At 38.2% G+C, this 22,676-nt stretch overlaps 1 protein-coding gene across 1 annotated transcript in view; it reads right to left on the bottom strand.

The window, feature by feature from the left end:
- The window catches only part of LOC105442985 (NXPE family member 3-like), a 38,914-nt gene extending 16,825 nt beyond the window's left edge, over positions 1 to 22,089 (bottom strand). Inside the window, exon 1 of the mRNA XM_030994860.1 lies at positions 21,856 to 22,089. Within this exon, the coding sequence (XP_030850720.1) occupies positions 21,856 to 22,032 (177 nt within the window). The 5' untranslated portion in view covers positions 22,033 to 22,089. The remainder of the gene's footprint in view (positions 1 to 21,855) is intronic.
- Positions 22,090 to 22,676: the final 587 nt, after the last annotated feature.

Genomic DNA, 22,676 nt, shown 5'->3' with positions numbered 1-22,676 from the left:
GGCTGCTCCTGACACACCCAGGAGGTAGCTGGGCTAGGCTTCTCTTAAGGCACAATGATTTTTTGATAAAGCTGCTATAAAAGTCATTTAAATTGCATACTATTGGCACATAAAATGGCCATGCATGTGATAACATTTTCCCCATGTAGAACAAGTTCAAAGGCACTGTTCGTACGTCTACAGGTATTAGATGTGCATAATCTGTTCAAGCATTCAGTATCGACCTTTGTATATGACCTGCAGAAAGGACATTTACCACATTCGTTAATGGATTACTTTGTTTTAATGAATCACATGTATAGAACAAGAGGGAGAGAACATTTAATGCCACAATTACCTAAATGTAGTACGACACATGGCACTTTTTCAATTTCTTTCATTGGAGCAAAGCTGCTGAATAATTTGCCCATAAATATAAGAGAAGAAAAACAAGATCATCATTTCGTCAAAATCTCAGAATTAAACTCCTAAGCAGAGATGAATCATGAGGATCAAATAATAAATGATATTAAGTCAAAATAGATATCAATATGAATTTGCATACAGTTTTAGAAACTTGGAGATCCAATCCCGACAAGCACTCGTGCTAACTTTTGGATCTCCCTTTAACAACATTTTAAGTTTTTAAGTTTAAAAATATCCTTATTTGAATAACTTAAATACGCTATTTAAACACTATGAATTTCAATTCCAGCCACAAATCTCTACGTATTATTAAGTTATAGCTAATTCAAAGGTTTTAATATGACATGGTATATGATTAATTTAATTTGTACACATAGTTCAACTATGGATATTTTCTTTTTCCTTGTAACTCATGTACATGGATATTTTTTGTTATTTTGTTACCCACTTGAATACATTTGTAACATTGTGTTATGTTGTTGTTTTGTTGTTAATAAATTCAAATTCAAATTCAAATTCAACTAGATTTGTAATACTTGTTTGGAACAAGTATAGGTGGGCTGATCCAACAAAAAATTGAGACAAAATAAAGGGTACATTTGAGATATCTTATTGTCTCAGCTACAACATACTCGAAGTTCAGCGTAAATGAAGCAAAAACAACGTAGATATTGCTCGCGAAAGACGGGAATGTAGAATCGAGTTTTGAGAAAAAATCATGTCCCATAGAGAATACACGCAAAATGTGAAAATTGACATACCTCCTTTAATCACAAAAATACGCCATGATGCTTTTGTCAAAATTAACAATTGTGATGATTTCATTTGTAGAAAATTGTCTCAGCTAGAACATTTCAAAATTTGGAAGAAAATGAATTACTATTTACAGAGATACAATCAATTTTCCATAAATATGCTGACGTCATAATATGCAAATTGGAATTTTGAGTTCGGAGGCCATTATGATGAAGTCATGAGTTAATTGAAGGTCAAATGTGACACGAAACAATATTTCCGAATCATACTCTATCAAAATATGAAAACAAATTGGGTTCACCTTGCATCCTAAAGAGCTACAATGGATTTTGTATAGGTATGTTTTTGCCCATATATGCTATGTATTACAAGAGCTCGCGCGCACGGAGATTTATGTTAAACGGTCGATCATTCCGTTATTAATAGTCATAAAGAGACAAACATGGTATCAATTTGTTTGTAAAAATATGTGAAATATTATGAAAGAAAAAAAAATGGCGATTCTATGTTGTGTAATAGTTTTACGCGCGAAAACGCGCGCGCATGCACTTGTGCGCGATTTTTTATAAAATGCTTAGAATGGCCTTAAACGTATGCAAAATGATTTTGAGACGATTTTGAGCATTTCAAAATTTTGCGCGCGCATTGACGCGCGGACGTACGCGCAGGCGCGCGTTATTTGACCTTTTATTGACCGACGGATATTGACCTTGATCATGATAAATATGAACGAGAAATACCTTTTGGTTATGAAGATATGATCATGAGTTGATTTTCGTAAATTTTACAAAATGGCGCCTAGATGACGTCATCAGTCAAGGTCAATGTTGAAAACGTTATTGTGCTTCGTACATATGTCTATACATATGTGTGCCAAATTTCTAGGCATTTGATTGAGCCATTTCCAAGTTATCTTGTTCACAAAAAAGTGGTTAGAAATAAGAAAAATATATAAATAAAGGCAATTCTAACGAAATTATAAGGTGGTCTGTACGTTATACAGCCCACCTGATTAGGGTCTGTGCTTGCAGATTACCATGTGACCCGTGTTATATAAGCACATGTCTTTTATTTGTAATCTTGAACGTTCAATGTACATTTTGCTGGATTCATTTTTCTCATTATACCAGAACTCAAATTTAACTATTATTGAACTTCTAATACATGTAGCCTCACATCCAGGCGCGTACACAAGGGGGGGGGGGGTTCGCGGGTTAAACCCCCCTTAGGTATTTTAATGTGTGTAAACCCCCCCCCCCCCCATACCCCCCTAACCCCCCCCCCCCCCTTTTGATTTTTTTTTTTGGATTTAAAAAAAATAATAATTAAAAAACCTTACCCAACTCCCCAACGGAGCAAAATGTCAAATTTCCAAATTTCGAGACCAAAACAAAAAAAGTGACCTCTTACCCCCCCCCCCCCCCCGCTTATTCAGCGGCTGGCTGAGTCGTTGCGAAATTTTCGGCCCGATTTATTAATGTTAACCCCCCCCCCCCCCCCCCCCCCCTTGAAAAAATCCTGCGTACGCGCCTGTCGCACATGAATTATACAAAAGGGCACTGAATAAATCCGCAACTATTACAATTAACTTTTAAAGGTAATTTGTCCCATTTACAGGCCAAAAAAAAATGAAATGGTTAAATTCCAGCGCAGCATTTGAAAGATAAAACTAACTTACAACTTCCCTTAAAACGAAAGGGCTTGAAAATAACGAGCATTTAAGTTGTCGAATCTACTTTTAAGAGTGGTTGAAATCCATTTAGTAATAGTCTGATTTTCATACCCTTGTACCGAATGGTCGTACGTTTTGTGCTCCGCTAAGATTTAATCAGTTTAATTTTGGCTATAACAAAAAGTGGGCTCAGTATTGGTGCTCATGTATCCTTTTTAGCTCATTTTCTGTATGTTATTACCAAAGAAGAAAATGAAGTCAGTGTCTGACATTGAAGTCTAGAAAATAAATGGGTTTTCCTTGCATAATTTGAATATTAGGACACTACAAACGTTTACATTTCACAAAGAGGACACGCGTGACATCCCATATTCATAATTCCTGCAAATTTCCAGTACATAATGTGATGTTGGCTGCAGAAGGGATACACTACCTTTAAAACTTCAAATTTATCTCATCAGAAGTAAGCAGAAAAAGAGAAATGGGGTATAAGAGAGAAGGTAGATATGGAAAAGCTGGAGAGAGGAATTGAGAGAAAGAAGAAAGAATAAGATACAGAAAGAGAAGGAAAGAAAGGGGGAAGTAGAGAGGAACTTAGGATTGAAAAAGGAGAGCAGGATGAGGTTTTTTTTAAAAATCATCAAAATGATAAGAAATTTGGCCCAGACTTGGTAAAGTTACAAGCACTGAACACAGACAGATGTTCATGGGTCCACGCGATATCTATCCAGGCCGGATAGATATAATAATTTACCAAATATATCAATTAGTAGGCGTTTTCCCGACTAAATTTGTATCATCACGTATTAGTCAAAACATATTCTTTCTCATGATTGTAATAACAGCTTCCATTTCATTTTTTGAGAGGGGGGGGGGAATTTCCAAAACTCGTCTATACCTTTAAAGTTAGGGAGTCAATTTTCATCGAGTGAACGAAGCATTATCTTCTAAAGGAAAAAGCATATTAACACGGGATGGAAATGCAGTTGTATGGTATGGCAGAGTTTTTAAAAGCATTTAAAACACTAAAGATAAAGATAAAGGCAATTCAATAGCATTATAATGTTCTACGTTACCATTATGATAGCTGAATATGTAAATCAAGGTGATATTTTCTTTATTATTTTCCTCTTCACAGGGGTTTTAGTCAATAAGTTCACAGTTCAACAACATGAACAACATTAAAAGGATTTATAATATATATACACATCCAACAGCAACAGTAACGTTAAGAGGATTTAAATTCGTAATTCATAAACATTCAATTTACATTGAAAAAAGGGGAAATATTATTTTCAGTAAAAAATCACTGTGTAAAATGTTAAAGAGTATTTAAGACAATGTGATTTTCGTTTTTAAAAACTGGACATGTCGAAAAACTATTGTACGTTTTCCATTGAAAGTAATTTAACATGTATATTTTACATACTGCGTATTGTGCGTATGTACTTACGATATTTATATATATTGTATTTGGACAATTAAGTCTATACCAAGAATAAAATGCTATTTACCCCCTAACCCCCCCCCCCCCCCCGTAGATCCGCCCCTGAGTTCGAACCAAGTACAGTTCAAAGTTGATTCCGAGATACAAAAAGTCTATTTTTTACAGTATTGTTAATAATGAAAATACCCTTGGTAAAGCAATTTTTAAAATATAATGTTGTATTGTCAAGTGTTATATTAGCTATTGTACCATAATACTTCATTTCGAACATTTTTTACACGCAAGAATTAAAAATATCTAATTTCACTCCAGGATACACAGCATCAACATTTCTTTGCGAGAACAATTTATCTTTGATATCAAGGATAACGGGCATATTTTGATATGTATTTCTGAGGTGCATCATGGTTATTTTTAGAAAGCCATGATAACAGGGCTCAAATTAATTTTTTGTCCACGGGGGCTCTTCCCCCCAAAAAAGAGCCCCCGTGAGCCTTCTCACGGGGCTCTTTTAGTACTGACGGGGGCTCTTTTTGTATACAAAAGTCCATTGAATTGGTAACTATGATACTCCTCAATTATTTGCTATTTCATCATTATCATTTCAATCAGCATTTTCCCTCTTACAAATTTACAAGCTACATAGCTGTTAATGGCCTGTGTATATAATATATACGCATACAACACTGATCTTTATGATGTCTTTAACGTGACATAATTATCTTCTTCTCCCCTTGCAAACGAGAAAGAAAACAAGGTCATTAAAAGGGATTAAGCGACAAATAATGATTGTGATTCAAATCGATGCGAATATTTGTTTGAATAAGCACTGCTATTCACCCGAATCTTCTTTGTAAAACAACTTTTTACAAATCTCAGCCATACTTACTGAGTTGAGACGTTCCATTCAATGTAAAATACTCATTAAAGAATACACTTCTCCTAATCTGAAAGTGATCTTACAACACAGTGGCAGATTTGGGCTGAGATTTGTAAAAGTCGTTTTTACAAAGAATATTCTGGTGAAAAGCATTGCTTATTCAAATCCTTGCATCAATTTGAATCACAATGATTATTTGTCACATGATCCTTTTATTAAATAACCTTGTTTTTGTTTTTTTTTGTTTTTTGCAGTGTTTGCACTGCGAGCTGAATAACTAGGCCTACTCATAAAACGAGAAATCTTGCACGCTAATCTAAGTTCCATTTCATTGGTTTAAGGTTTAAAAATTGAAACTCAATATTGTGTTAAAGTTATAACAGAAAAGATAATCTTTGTTTTATAATTCCACGGGGGCGATTTTTAATTTTGCAATCGCCCCCGTGAGCAACCTGACGGGGGCGATTATGTAGCTCACGGGGGCGAATCGCCCACCGCCCCCGTGTATTTTGAGCGCTGCATGATAACCTCGCCGCGTCATGTTGTTGTGGGCGCTCGATCTATAGGCCACATTAAGGGATCAGTTTTTGTTCAAATTAGTGGGCTCAGTATTGGTGCTCATGTATCTTTTTTAGCTCATTTTCTGTATGTTATTACCAAAGAAGAAAAAGAAGTCAGTGTTTGACATTGAAGTCTAGAAATAAATGGGTTTTCCTTGCATAATTTGAATATTAGGACACTACAAACGTTTACATTTCACAAAGAGGACACGCGTGACATATTCATACTTCCTGCAAATTTCCAGTACATAATGTGATGTTGGCGGCAGAAGGGATACACTGCCTTTCAAACTTCAAATTTATCTCGTCAGAAGTAAGCAGAAAAAGAGAATTTAGGTATAAGAGAGAAGGTAGATATGGAAAAGCTGGAGAGAGGAATTGAGAGAAGAGAAGAAAGAATAAGATACAGAAAGAGAAGGAAAGGAAGGGGGAAGTAGAGAGGAACTTAGGATGGAAAAAGGAGAGCAGGATGAGTTTTAAAAAAAATCATCGAAATGATAAGAAATCTGGCCCAGTTTTGGTAAAGTTACAAGCACTGTACACAGAAGATGTTCATGGGTCTACGCGATATCTATCCAGTCCGGATAGATATAATAATTTACCAAATATATCAATTAGTAGGCGTTTTCCCGACTAAATTTGTATCATCACGTATTAGTCAAAAACATGTTCTTTCTCATGATTGGTAATGACAGCTTCCATTTCATTTTTTGAGAGGGGGGCATTTCCAAAACTCGTCTATACCTTTAAAATTAGGGAGTCAATTTTCATCGAGTGAACGAAGCATTATCTTTTAAAGGAAAAAGCATAACACGGGATGGAAATACACTTGTATGGTAAAGGTAGAGTTTTTAAACGCATTTAAAACACTAAAGATAAAGGATGCATGCAATTCAATAGCAATATAATGTTCTACGTTACCATTATGATAGCTGAATATGTAAATAAAGGTGATATTTCCTTAATTATTTTCCTCTTCACAGGGGCTTTATTCAATAAGTTCACAGTTCAACAACATGAACAACATTAAAAGGATTTATAAAATATATATTTATAAACACATCCAACAGCAACAGTAACGTTAAGAGAATTTAAATTCGTAATCCATAAACATTCACTTTACATTGAAAAAAAAGGGGAAATATTATTTTCAGTAAAAAATCACTGTGTAAAATGTTAAAGAGTATTTAAGACAATGTGATTTTCGTTTATAAAAAATGGACATCCCGAAATACTATTGTACGTTTTTCATTGAAAGTAATTTAACATGTATATTTTACATACTGCGTATTGTGCGTATGTACTTACTATATTTATATATTTTGTATTTGGACAATTAAGTCTATACCAAGAATAAAATGCTATTTACCCCCTAACACCCCCCCCCCCCCGTAGATCCGCCCCTGAGTTCGAACCAAGTACAGTTCAAAGTTGATTCCGAGATACAAAAAGTCTATTTTTTACAGTATCGTTAATAATGAAAATACCCTTGGTAAAGCAATTTTTAAAATATAATTTTGCATTGTCTAGTGTTATATTAGCTATTGTACCATAATACTTCATTTCGAACACTTTTTTTCACGCAAGAATTAAAAATATCTAATTTCACTCTAGGATACACAGCATCAACATTTCTTTGCGAGAACAATTTATCTTTGATATCAAAGATAACGGACATATTTTGTCATTCCTATATTTAGATATGTATTTCTGAGGCGCATCATGGTTATTTTTTAGAAAGCCATGATACCTTGCCGCGTCATATTGTTGTGGGCGCTCGATCGATCTGAACGAAGCATTATCTTCTAAAGGAAAAAGCATAACACGGGAATGAAATGCAGTTGTATGGTATGGCAGAGTTTTTAAACGCATTTAAAACACTAAAGATAAAGGATAAAGGCAATTCAATAGCAATATAATGTTCTACGTAACCATTATGATAGCTGAATATGTAAATCAAGGTGATATTTTCTTTATTATTTTCCTCTTCACAGGGGTTTTATTCAATAAGTTCACAGTTCAACAACATGAACAACATTAAAAGGATTTATAATATATACATATATAAACACATCCAACAGCAACAGCAACAGCAACGTTAAGAGGATTTAAATTCGTAATTCATAAACATTCACTTTACATTGGAAAAAAGAGGAAATATAATTTTCAGTAAAAAATCACTGTGTAAAATGTTAAAGAGTATTTGACAATGTGATTTTCGTTTTTAAAACTAGACATGTCGAAAAGCTATCGTACGTTTTCCATTGAAAGTAATTTAACATGTATATTTTACATACTGGGTATTGTGCGTATGTACTTACTATATTTATATATTTTGTATTTGGACAATTAAGTCTATACCAAGAATGAAATGCTTTTCATTTAAAATCAATGATTATTCGAAGTTACAGTGAATAAATGGAACAATGCGTTTCCAGAATAATATTACCTTTGTGCATTTTAACAAAACATGAACAAACGATTTTGTTGATTTACAAAATGCACACACTTTTTCACTTACAATTTGAAGGGTAGTAAACGATGAAATGTTTTAAAATTGAATTGTTTCACTTTATTGTTTTGTACTACTTAATTTTTTTTATTTTAATATCTTTTTAAAGTCAGAATTGATAGGAAGGTTGACTTGTTCTTCCAAATCCCTTAATACAATTTGGTTACTTTTTTAAATTCACACAATAGACTATTTGTTTTCATTCTCGTCAATCTAATAGCATCACCTGTTCTGATTTTAAAGGGGATTTTGTAACATTGTTCAGATGAGAGCAAATTATGCTAAGGTAGCGACTTCAATGCTGGGGGGGGGGGGGGGGATGTGCGCACTAAAACAAATATTTCATTTGTTTCATTCAGTTTAATTATTGTTTTGTTGTTGGTCCGCCCAGGGAGAGGGGGGGGGGGTAAAACACCCTACCCCCCCCCCCACCCCGTAGATCCGCCCCTGAGTTCCAACCAAGTAGAGTTCAAAGTTGATTCCGAGATACAAAAAGTCAATTTTCTACAGTATCGTATACACAGGGGGGGGGGATAACCCCCCCCCCCCTTTGGGATTTTTATGTGTATAACCCCCCCCCCCCCCATAACCCCCCTAAACCCCCTTTGGAAATATTTGTTTTTGTTTTGTTTTGTTTTGTTTTTTTGTTTAAAAAAAAAAAATTCCCTTGGCTGACCTAAAAAAGATGACCTTACCCCCCCCCCCCCCCCCTCCCCCAAACGGTGCAAAATGTCAAATTTTCAAATTTCGAGACCAAAAAAAAAAAAAAGTGACTTCTTACCCCGCCCCCCCCCCCGCCCCCCCCCCCCCCCCCGCTTATTCAGCGGCTGGCTGAGTCGTTGCGAAATTTTCGGTCCGATTTATAAATGTTAACCCCCCCCCCCCCCCCCCCCCCCCCTTGAAAAATTCCTGCGTACGCGCCTGCTCACATCTTCTTTCTATATTAGAAAAACTTCTGGATTTGTCAAGAAAATCAAGTCAATTAATCGCGTCATTAGAGATAAAGTTGAGTTCTGGTCATGCGTCATGCGATTGCATTGTGAAAGAAGCGGTGTGGAATCGATCAGAACAGGTTGACCGTCTAGCATTTTGGTTTGTACTGCAAGGTTCTGGAATCATCAAAATGATAAGAAATTCGGCCCAGTCTTGGTAAAGTTATAAGCACTGCACACAGAAAGATGTATATGGGACTACACGAACATGTGGCATAAAAATCCGTCCCGATTTGTATGCTGTTACATGCCCAGTTGGCGGATCCAAGGGGGGGGGGGCCGAAACAGCCGCGGCCCCCCTTATTGGCGGCGCCAAAAAAAGAGGAAGGAAAAAAAGGAGGAAAAGAAGAAGAAAAAAAATGAGAAGAGAAGAGAAAAGAAAGAAAGAGAGAGAGAGACAGAGAAAGAGAAAAGAGAAAGAAGAGAGCTAGAAGCCGGGTGAGAAAGGAAGAAAGACAAGGAAATGACACTTAGTGACAGTAACGACGAAAACGGGGAAAACTTGGGGGGGGGGGAGGAGGGGGGGGGGGGAGGAGGGGGGGGGGGCTAATTTTTAGGTTGTGCAAAACTGAGTCGGAATTCAGATTATTTTCAAAAAATTATAAGCATGCTTGTAATATTTTAAGCCGTAGTGCCTAAAAAGGTTAGTAAAAATACTTCTGAAATGGCCGCGCCCGGCCCCTCCAAAGTGCTGCAGTATGGTGATCAGAACATTTTGGGTTATTCCAGAAGTCTTGGGAGCCTTTATTGAAGAGGGGGCCGGCCATATACGTCAATGGCAGTGACGGTAACGATAGATGAGGGAATAAGGAGGAAGGGTTGCACATAATTGAGAACTGCAAGCGTATTGGGGATGACCATCTTATCATTTTAGGTTGTGCAATCTGGATCAGAATCCAGCATAATATTATTTATTTAAAAAGGGTTCATGTAAAAGCACTCATGATATATCTTTTGTATTCATTGGATAACAAATTTCAAAGTTAAAGGTAATACAAAGTTTTGGTATTGGATCATGAATTTGGTTCAAATGAACATATTGGAAGCATATATGCGATCCTACAATATTCAGTGCTCGTTGTCGTGGTTAAAATCTAAGTCTAAAGTTATGAAATTGTAAATAATAAACTCTTTATGTTGTATAGCTCCCTCTCAAGGTCAAGATATTAATTAAGCTTTAAAACAATGTTTCTTGTCTAAAATCAACCAATTAGCTATTCCCGTTTGGAAATTACATATACATATACAACTACATATATACAACTACATATTCTGAAATTTTCATGGTCGCAGCTACCATTGTACAGCCGTAGGCGCAATTTGAAATTTATCAAAATTTACCGGGAGCATCGGTAATTGTTAAAGTTTTAGGGGCTAAATTTTCTAGTGCTTATTCTACATCCCTAGGGGCATCCAAACATATTAAAATTGTAAAGAATCACTATCCACCCAATTTTCAAATTTCCCAAAACTTTGTATTTCCGGTACCTTTAAAGTGACGGTGACGTGGCGTGAGCCTGCCCCCTTTCCAAAGCCTGTGCCCGCTGGTAGTTACCGGTACGGTGCTTCTAATATGACCTTGTCGGTATTGGGATCTTTAATTAATTAAATAACGGTCTGTGCGATTTTCAAATTTCCGCCCCCCCCCCCCCCCCCCCCTATTGGAAAATCCTTGATACGCGCCTGGATAAATGGTTTCCTGTGCTATAGTATGTCAACTACCATTACATTAAAAACAAATTTTAAGCATTATAAAAAGTTCGTATTTGGAAAATCTACCCTCTAAAAACCCTTAAATGGCCTACGCACACGGTAAAAGTATGTACATGTACTATATAGGGTACTTTCCTGGAGATAATAGCAGCCAGGGGCGTAAATCCGTACCGAGGAGTGGGGGGATGATCGGCGATAGCCATCACATACCAGCACGAGCACACGCCCACACTAATTTACGCAAGCGCGCGCGATCGCGCACGCACAAACACACAACATACACACGCACACACACACATGCACACACGCAACCACACACACACGCACACACACAAACGAACAAACAATAAACACTATTAGAGAAAGAAGACGATTCGTTGTACCGTTCTCGAAAATAATCCTCGTCTGAATTCAGTTCCCCCATCCCCCATCCGCGCGAAGCGCGGAAGCTTTTACGTTTCATAAAATCATTAGAGAAAGAAGACGATTCGTTGTACCGTTCTCGACTCTTTATCCTCGTCTGAATTCAGTCCCCCCTCCCCCCTCCCACGCGAAGCGCGGAAACTTTTACGTTTCATTAAATCATTAGAAAAGAAGACGATTCGTTGTTCCGTTCTCGACTCTTAATCCTCGTCTGAATTCAGTACCCCCTCCCCTCCCGCGCGAAGCGCGGAAGCTTTTACGTTTCATTAAATCATTAGAGAAAGAAGACCATTCGTTGTACCGTTATCGACTTTTAATCCTCATCTGAATTCAGTTTTTCCCTTCCCCCCCCCCTTCCCTCCCTCCCGCGCGATGCGCGGAAACTATTACATTTCATTAAATCATTAGAGAAAGAAGACGATTCGTTGTACCGTTCTCGAAAATTCAGTTCCCCCATCCCCCTCCCTCGCGAAGCGCGGAAGCTTTTACGTTTCATAAATCATTAGAGAAAGAAGACGATTCGTTGTACCGTTCTCGAAAATAATCCTCGTCTGAATTCAGTCCCCCCCCCCCTCCCTCCCGCGCGTAGCGCAGAAGCTTTTACGTTTCATTAAATCATTAGAGAAAGAAGACGATTCGTTGTTCCGTTCTCGACTTTTAATCCTCATCTGAATTCAGTTTTTCCCTCCCCCCCCCCCTCCCTCTTGCGCGAAGCGCGGAAGCTATTACGTTTCATTAAATCATTAGAGAAAGAAGACGATTGGTTGAACCATTCTCGACTCTTAATTTCTTTAAAAAGGGGGTGGGTTTTTTCTCTCTCTCTTTGGACTCCTGAGAAATGTAAAAAGGAGGTTATAAAATATCTGGAATATCATAGAAAAATTGATCACATCCCGGGATCAAATTCCTGAAATTCCTGCTAGCTTTGAAAGCTCATTCAGGATTATTTCATTTTGAAAAGTAAAAGCATTGGCCCCCAGTCCCCCTCGATCGACTAGAGCTCACCTGAAATTGGGGGGGGGGTGGTACATTTAGTAGTGTTCCGGATTTTGGGGGGGGGGGGGGGTCTCCAAGGCAGGAAAAGCCAGCGAAAAGCCGGCGAAAGGGGATTCAGAAATGTTGGCAGTCCTGAGATAGTGGGGGGGGGGGTGCTTTCAAAGGGAGGGAACGAGCATACGCGTACCCTAAATAACACTAAGTGGGGGGGGGGGGGGGGGGGGGGGCCGGGCATCTACTGTATATGATTGCCCTTTTTAAAGGGGAAGTCCACCCTGAAATTAAGTTAGTTTTAATAGGAGTAGAAAAATGAGAGAAACAGTCAGTGAAAGTTTGAGCAAATTCCGATTAAAAATAAGGAAGTTAGGATTTTTGAAGTTGTGATCAATCAAACTCAAATTGGCAACTCTATGACGTATCATGCGAGCTCAACTTCCATTTGCTCAGTACTAAAAAAATCTAAAATTTTCATTTTCCCTCAAGAAAAATTTCAACCATACATGCACCCTAAATATAATAATTGCAAATATGTTTCTATACTCCCCCTGCAAGGAACAAATATATATTCCGTCATCAATAACGAAGAAAACATGATTTTATGGAATATTATGCACAAAGCAAATGAAGGAGAGCTCGTATAATAAGTCACAGAGTTGCCAATTTGTATTTGATTGATCACAACTTCAATAATTCATACTTTCTTATTTTCCTTCAGAATTTGCTCAAACTTTCACTCACCTGATTTTCTTATTATTCTGCCTCTATCGAAACAAACTTATTTTGGGGGGTGGACTTTCCCTTTAATTAAGCGCTCGCGCGCTGGCGCATTTTACGTCTGGGCTAAACCTTGCAAAATAACGAAAAATTATTCTGAAGTTTATGAAGTGCTTGTTCGCGCACGTCGCGCAACTACTCTTAATGATGGTGAAATACTGTATGCGTGTAGCCTATACAGTTATACATACATAAAAAAAACTCATTTCTCATGCATTATGCTGAAATTGAAACCATCACATTTTTTCTTCTTCTTCTTCCTTTTTTTTCTCTCTTTATTTTGGTAATATCAGGGGGGATGTTTGTACAGGCCATCCCCCCTACTTCAAGCCAGGGGGATGCATGCAGCTATTCGTGATAGATGCCTATTCGCCCCTGATAGCAGCACCCTATTCGATTCCGAACGTGGGGGGGGGGGGGGGCTCTCGCTGGTATTAAATCTTGGATCTATTGCGTGTGATGTACATGTATGTATGCCTAGGCCTACAGTGTGGATTTTTGTTTTGTTAATACAACAATATTTGTATAAAAGAGGATGCTCCATCTGTTGGTTATTGAATTTTCAGTACAATTAAATTGCCACCTTACTGTCTGTTTACGATAGCACTGAACAATAGGGTACACCACTTTCCCACGCCACAGAAGTGTCAAGTTTGTTAATACTGATGCATATTTTTCCATTATAAAGTTTCTATCTAACCTACGCTAAGAGAGTATATTAATGCTGATTAAAACATTTGAAATACAAATCCTTGAAATTAACTTTTTTACTACGTCCGCAGTTTCATAAAAATATGATGATTCTGAATTTTGCAGGAATTTAAGGTTGAAAGATTATTTTGAAAGTAAGTATGAAAATCGAAGACAAAAAAGAAATCCAAAGCCAGGGAAATACATTGATTTCCTAGATACTTTTAGTTGCTGTCATCCCTTTTCGGAATTGATTGCGAATGTGGAAAAATGACTCCGCCGGGAATCGAACAAGGGTCACTGGCTATTAGAACGCCAATGTCTTGACCACTGGACCAAGGAAACCGGCCAAAATATAACAGGAATAAACAGGCGCGGATCCAGGGGGGGGGGGGCCGAGCGGGCCTTGGCCCCCCCCCCCCCCCGCAAAAAAAAAAAAAAAAAGAGAGAAGAAAGAAAAGAAGGGAAAGGGAAAGAGAGAGAGGGAAAGAAAGAAGAGGAAGAAAAAAAAGAAAAGGGGGAGGAAGGAGATCGGGGGCCGAAAGGGCCTTGCCTCCCAGGCTGTTGACCCCCCCCCCCCCCCCCCAATCAAAAAATAAGAGAGAAGGAAGGAAAGGGAAAGAAAAGACATAATTTCCGAGATTTTTCCTCATTTTTAGTAAATACGTTTGTATGTGTTTGTTGGAGAATGACAAATTACTAAATTTACAGCCAGGCAATAAATATGATTCTTGATATTCCTACATGTCAGGCCCGAGGTGGGGGCGGGGATCGGGAGCCTCGAACTCCCTCCCCCCCCCCCCCCCCCCCCCACTTTTTTGAAAAAGTATATTAAAGAGAAATAAATAGAATGAGAGCAAGAAAGAAACAATAGTTAACTGCCAGTGTTAAAAATAATGAGGCATCTAAATATGCACATCTGACCGTGATTAAATGCCTAAAACCCCTAAGCTCCCAGGGGCTCTGCCCCTGGATTCCACCTAGGACCCTACGGCGGGCCCTTAGATGCTCATCTGACGGTAATTTAATGCCTAAAACCCCTGATTTTGTGGGGCTCCCGCCCCCTGGAACCCACGCCAAATAGTGACCTGCCAGTGTCATAAAATAATAAGGTATATACCAAAAAATGCTCATCTGACTTAATTAAACACCTAAAACCCCTGAGCTTCCGGGGCCGGCTCAGCCGCCTCGACCCCACCAGGGGCCCTAACACGGGCCCTGAATGATTATCTGACCGCAATTTAATGCCTTAAACCCCTGAGCTTGCGGGGTCGGACAAGGTATCAAAATGTGTTATCTGACCGCAGGTGCGTAGCCAGAGGGGGGGGGGGGGGGGGGGGGGGGGAGGCGGTCCCCCAAATCGGAAGAGGCATGGAAGAAAAAGGAGCAGACAAAGAACACCTTTAAAAAAAGGATTAAGAGTATAGAGAACGGTACAACGCATCGTCTTCTTTCTCTTATAATTTAATGAAACGTCAAAACTTCGCTCAAGAGGGGAGGGGGGGGGGGACTGAATTCAGACAAGGATTAAGAATCGAGAACGGTACAGCGAATCGTCTTCTTTCTCTCATAATCTTGTGAAACGTCAAAGCTTCCGCGCGAAGCGCGGGAGTGGGGAAACCTGAATTCAGAGGCGAGACGGTAATACGAATCTTTAATTATTTAATGAAACGTAAAAGCTTCCGCGCTTCGTGCGGGATGGAGGGAAAACTAAATTCCGACGAGGATTATTTTCGAGAACGGTACAACGAATCGTCTTCTTTCTCTAATGATTTCATGAAAATTAAAAACTTCCGCGCTTCGCGCCCCGCGGCAGGGGGGAACCTGAATTCAGACGAGGATTAAGAGTCGAGAACTGTACAGCCAATCGTCTTTTTTCTCTTATAACATTATGAAACGTAAAAGCTTCCGCGCTTCGCGCGGGAGGGGGGGGGCACTGAATTCAGACGAGGATTAAGAGTCGAGGAAACGGTACAACGAATCGTCTTCTTTCTCTAATGATTTAATGAAACGTAAAAGCTCCGCGCTTCGCGCGATAGGGGGGGGGGGGGAACCTGAATTCAGACGAGGATTCAGAGGCGGAGAACGGTAATACGATTCTTTAATGATTTAATGTTACCTTCCGCGCTTTGCGCGGGATGTAGGGGAAACTTAATTCCGACGAGGATTATTTTCGAGAACGGTATAACGAATCGTCTTCTTTCTCTAATGATTTAATGAATCGTAAAGCTTCCACGCTTCGCGCGGGAATGGGGGGAAAACTGATTTCAGACGAGGATTAGTGTCGAAAACGGTACAACGAGTCGTCTTCTTTCTCTAATGATTAAAGGAAACTTAAAAAGCTTCCGCGCGAAGCGCGGGGGGGGGAAACCTGAATTCAGACGAGGATTAAGAGTCGAGAGCTCTCCAAAGAATAGTAATAATTTAATAAATCGTAAATTTTTCTTGTGAAATGTCAAAGCTTCCGCGCAAAGCGCGGGAGGGGGGGGGGGGGGGACCTGAATTCAGACGAGGATTCAGAGGCGAGAACGGTAATACGAATCTTTAATGATTTAATGTTACCTCCCGCGCTTCGCGCGGGATGTAGGGGAAACTAAATTCCGACGAGGATTATTTTCGAGAACGGTATAACGAATCGTCTTCTTTCTCTAATGATTTAATGAATCGTAAAAGCTTCCACGCTTCGCGCGGAAGGGGAAAAATGATTTCAGACGAGGATTAGTGTCGAGAACGGTACAACGAATCGTCTTCTTTCTCTAATGATTAAAGGAAACTTAAAAAGCTTCCGCGCGAAGCGCGGGAGGGGGGGGAACCTGAATTCAGACGAGGATTAAGAGTCGAGAACTCTCCAAAGAATCGTAATAATTTAATAAATCGAAAAAAAATTCGCGCTTCGCGCGGGAGGGGAAAAACTTAATTCAGACGAGAATTATTTTTGAGAACGGTACAACGAATCGTCATCTTTCTCTAATAATTTAATGAAACGTCAAAACTTCCGCGTTCGCGGAGGAGGAAGGGGAAAACTCGCCCCTCCCTGCACCGACCCCCCCCCCCCCCGCATTACGTCACTGTTGGTCACCATTACGTACTAATATTTGGCTCGCATAATTTCAAATTTGGGCCCCCCCCCCCCCCTAAGAAATCCTGGATCCGCGCCTGGGAATAAATACATTTACATTCATATTTCAAAATTATAATTGCGACATATAATTACGGCAACACTTGTACAGTAAAATGAACTCTTAACGATTGAAAAAATCAAATTTACACTTTATCAGCACGATCATATGAATATCATGATACCAAGGAGATAATGATTGATATTACATAACATAATATGATCATGATCTAAATATGATATCTTTATGTTATTGCATTCATGTGATATCACCTGACTTAACATTGCACGAAATGATAACAAAATATTTATTATAAGATACGATATCATGTGATGCAAGAATATAATGTTTTTCATGAAAAGAAACGATGTGATATAGTATTGATGTGACAAGGTATGATTATGATAAAAAAAAACAATATGTTATTACTATGAGAATATAAACTGTCGCTCATAACGTTGGAATATTTACCCCAATTTAGGGAATTATTTTGACAATGATTTATTCCTAAAAGATCTAGATAATAGTATACATTCTCAGATATTATTGAATAATGATTTGCCAGTGTTTGTTTTGCGTGACTGCCAAAGCATGTGTATGCTAATATGCTTATCAACTATGGGACCTACGCCCTGGCCTGAAGTCATGAATGACAGTAATGAGGATTAATGCCCCACAAAAGGGCACTAATATGGCACATCGACACGGTTTTGATCCTGGGGCCTCACAGTTACGAGGCCATTGCTTTGCCACTGAACCATGAATGTACGCAGCGGGGGCTAGGGTAGGGGGCAGTTCCCACAAATAAAAAAAAATAACAAAATGCAATAAATTATCAATAATTCATTGCATTTTACCCCGGTCCCCAACATGAAAAAAAATCCTCTGTACGGCCATACATTATGGCTCAAGGCATGGGCACATGTCAGGGCCCGAGGAACGGCGGGGCTTGGGGGCTCAAGCCACCCCCTCACTAGAAAAAAGTATGTGTAAGATATTAAAATAGAAAGAAAGGAAGAAAGAAAAATTGTGACCTGCCAGTGCCACAAAATTAATGAGGTATCAAAATATGCCCATCTGGCCGCAATTAAATCATCTGACCATTATTAAATGCCTAAAACCCTGAGCTTCATGGGGCTCAGTCCCCTGGACCCTGGGCTAATTAGTGATAAGGTATAAATAAGGTATCAAAATATGCTCATCTGACCGTAATTAAATTCCTAAACTGAACTCCTGAGCTTCCGATGGGTCTGCCCTTGACCCCCCGCTGCGGCTTTTTCCTCTGGACCCCAAGCAAAGCAAAGATATAAAGAAAGTGTTAAAATATTTTGACAGTCATGAAACACATATAGAGCACCACAAGTTAATTGTTCTGGATTTCCAAATAAAAGGAAGTTCACATTGCAATATTGGTTGTAGCGAACAACTCGGCACGATCGTATTTTTAAGCGAACCGTTAGTGATGAAGTCATTCATGAATGTAAATATGTAAAGATACAAAGAAAGTGTTAAAAATATTTTTACAGTCATGAAACACAGATATAACACCACAAGAGTTTAATTGTTCTGGATTTCCAAAAAAAATGGAAGCTCTCATGTAATCATGGTTGTAGCTAGAGCTGTTTCTTTATTTACTCCACAGGGATTCAAATTTCATTTCTTGCAGTTAATGCGGGGTACAGCCTCTCTTTCCCCGCAAATTTAAAAATTACAACCTGACCAAATATGCATTTGTTTTATGTCTTATCTCGCGTATTTTGGGGATAAATAACACTTTCACAACATACATAATGCTCAATTTTTCGCTCGCTCGCTCGTTCGCGAAATTGTGAACCCAGAAAATTAATATTTTAACAAGTGGATTCAGCCCCCCCCCCCCCCCCCCCCTGATGAAAATGTTAAAAAAATTGCTCGCACATAACTTAAACTTGGGTGGGGAATGTTGATATCGGACAAGAGAAAAAAAAAATTGTACCCGCTTGTATGTACCGGTACAGTGCTTTTGAAATAACCTTGTCAGTATTGGTAAGTCGAGTTGAAATAACGGTCTGCGCGATTTTCAAATATCCGGCCCCCCCCCCCCCTATTGGAAAATCCTGGATCCGCGACTGCATGCCATATTTAGAATATGATGGCATTTGAAGAGCCATGCTTTTCAGGGAACATGATTTATCTGATGCTCTTCCACACTTGCGTAATACTAATAACAATGATAACACTGACAAATTATTTCCACCTCTTCCCAAAACTAGTGAAAAGGATGTATAATGTAAAGCCAACAACGACCTCATTCACGGTCTAATTATTTTTTCGCAAGTTTGACGGTCCGTGCCGGGGGATAAAGGAATAAAATTACAATGTAGTTTTCGATGTCGGAACCCGATGATGACGAGCCTTAACTAATCGATGCTTGCCATCATGGATTCGGCACATGAGCAATGCATTGAATTTGCAACTTGCAAAAATAATAGCAAACGAGCTGCCGTAAAGCTATTTCACACTATAATTGCGCATCAAGTGAAATCTTTAAAGGCAATACAAAGTTTTGGGAAATTTAGAAAATTAGGTGGATAGCGATTCTTTACAATTTTGATACATTTGGATGGCCCTGTGGATGTATCATAAGCACTAGAAAATTTAGCCCCTAAAACACTTCTGCTTTCGAGAAAAATGTAATATGAAATATATACATTTTGATAAATTTCAAATAGCGCCTACGGCCGTACAATGGGAACTGCCACCATGAAAATCTCAGAATATGTAGTTGTGATATATAATTTCCAAACGGGAATTTTAGTCAAGAAATATTGTTTTATAGCTCAATTAATATCTTTACCTTGAGAGGGAGCGATACAACATAAAGAGTTTATTATTTTCAATTTCATAACTTTAGACTCGATTTCAACCGCGACAACGATCACTGAATATTGTAGGATCGCATAATGCTTCCAATATGTTCATTTGGACCAAAATCATGACCCCATACCAAAATTGTGCATTACCTTTAACACACTTTAACATCTTTAACATTGCAGACTTGTCAGTGAAATCGATGGTACAATTTCGCATAATATAATTTTTTTAGAGAATGCAAAATTTCAGCGTCATAATTAAGAACCTGGTCTTAGTCCGCTCTATATATCGCCGCCATTCCTGCAGCTGCCCTACCCTTGCAAATTACAATAACCATGGACCATGCGATAACACCCCACCAGTGCAATACGTACGATGTGTGGTCAAGTGGTCAATGGGAAAAAAGTATATAACTGAGCCACTATGGACCCACCCTACGGAACAAAATGTAATATTAAATGTTTGTAACGCCCCGCCATCGATTCATTCAAATCACTTCTGAAGACATTTAGGTTCGTCCAATAGTCTGTTAATAGGCCATTTTCGTAATGTAACCAAATTTAATGCATAAGTCTTTGTGAAGTGCCTCAATACAAATTATTTCATTCACCTGATAGGAATAATAGTATTTCCATAGTCAGAATGCAACTGCATAATATTAAGTGTTGCTAGGTAGGTCAAGCCATCATGTTGTCCCACCTGGCAACAATTAATGTATGCATTTCGGATTTTGTCTATTGAAATACTATTATTCTTATCAGGTGAATGAAATAATCTGTATTTAGGCACTTCACAAAGACTTATTAATTGAATTTGGTTACATTACGAAAATGGCCTATTATATGACTAGTTTATGTCAAATAATGTTATTTCGTTACTACAATGAAATCGTAATTAAACAACTATTATAATTGTGTTCAATCATAAGTTTATACCATTATATCTGAATTTTTTTTCATCATTGTATATGATATGTACTTTTGTTAAATTATGCATATTTAAATCTTCAGATTAATCATGTAATATATTGTACAATAAATTGTTGTAAAGCGCATAGAGAATTTATTATAATGTGCTATATAAAAATGACTTCATTAGCATTATTATTATGATTATGTATATCTCAGTCATCTTGATCGCACTCTCTCTCTCTCTCTCTCTTACCTTATTTTTATTTGACTTGTATTTAATTGTTACTTTGATACTGTGCTATTACTGCTAGCTCCAGCATCATTCCACATTCCATAAACTTTGATAATGATATATTTTGTTAATGCTATTTGCTATGTATTGGATTAATTTAATTCCAAGAAACATAATGCTAATCGACGAATATAAAGAATATCAAAAATAATTTCCGTTTCAAGGGTTCTCCTCATTGCTTGTGGTTAAAAAGAGTGTTCCTAATTCGAGGTATTGAATGAAATGAATGGAAAAAATAAATTTACACTGTTGCTCTCAAAATTTGAACATTTTTTCTTAGTTCTTTTCATGAAATGATTTTTAACAATATGGTCTATTCTTCTTTATTTATCAATCTCTACGAGTATATAGATTATTCATATTCTCATAATGTTCTGAGAAGATATAATCTGAGATGCATGGCCCTACGTGATATCACTGTCTGCGATATGGTGTAATAATGAAGCCCCAAAGAAATTGCGCTTCAAAATGATCATGAAGTGCCTCAAAAATGGTTTTACCATGCATACTCATTTTCCCCAAAAGACTGTAGTGTTTAAAAAAAACGTTGGGAAAACGCAAAATTTGATTTAATTCGATTTCCAATCATAAATATCTTGATGATCAGACAGGCGATCGGCTTGTAAAAGTGTAAAAGTCATGGGATTCCTGATATGACTGACGTAAAGGTTTATAGTTATGATTGCAGCATGAGCTAAGTCCAGGATTTAGTTTCAGAATCTGAGGCAATGTTACCGAGTCACTTTAAGAAGAAATCATATTTTAACGGCCACTTCGTGAAAAGAGGTAAACAAAATGTAGCTTTAGGGCCAACAGTGTACCATCTACCTATAGGTCATCATTGAATCTGAGCGACTTACCCAATCCCCGTCTTTGAATGTTGTCAAAAGGAATGTCTCCGATCTTCTCCTTTCAGATATATAAATGCAGTAGAACAAAACGAGAAAGATGGTGACACATAGAGAAATATAAAATCCCATCCTGAAGTTTGTGCAGGTACAGTTTTTCTGCGCCATACTTTCAACCATACTATACATATAGGACTATGCATAAACTAATATAGGAAGTCCTGTGTGGTCAGTCCGCAGCTAGAGAATGGCCAGAGGACGCCTTCAAGCTCACGATACAGGGAGAAATGTGTTACGCAACTGAAAAAACACCGACTCTAAGCTCGAAGGTTATGCGCAGATAAGCGTGTGTTTGTGTGTGTGTGCGTGCATGTGTGCGCTGTGTGTATGGATAGATTTGGTTTTGTTGGTGATAATTTATGTTCGTTTTGTAAGCAGGAAATAGAAACATACAAACATTTATTTTTATCTTGTGGGAGCGTTCAAAGGTTATGGCAGGCTTTAATACAACTTTTTGAGTTAGATGAAATTAAAGATTTAGAATGGCGAGATATATTTGTTGGGTTGGTAGGTAGTTCATATAGAATAAAAATGAGTAATACTATCATTTTCATGGTGAAGTATGTTACATTTATGTCAAGATCGGGGGGGGGGGGGGCGAGTACTAACTTTAGAAAAGATGAAAAAAAGCATTTTAAGTATAGGGATGAGGAAAAGAAAATAGCAATTAAAATGGGAAATTAAGCTAGGATCACATTTCTTAAAGTGGGAGCAGCTTAAGATTAATTAAGATTTGCTTTCTTCTCCACCGTGAGCTTGTTAAAAGCGTAACT

This window comes from Strongylocentrotus purpuratus, unplaced genomic scaffold, assembly GCF_000002235.5.
Source record: "Strongylocentrotus purpuratus isolate Spur 01 unplaced genomic scaffold, Spur_5.0 spur5_scaffold_21, whole genome shotgun sequence".
NCBI lineage: Eukaryota > Metazoa > Echinodermata > Echinoidea > Camarodonta > Strongylocentrotidae > Strongylocentrotus > Strongylocentrotus purpuratus.
This window is presented reverse-complemented; position numbering and strand designations above follow the sequence as displayed.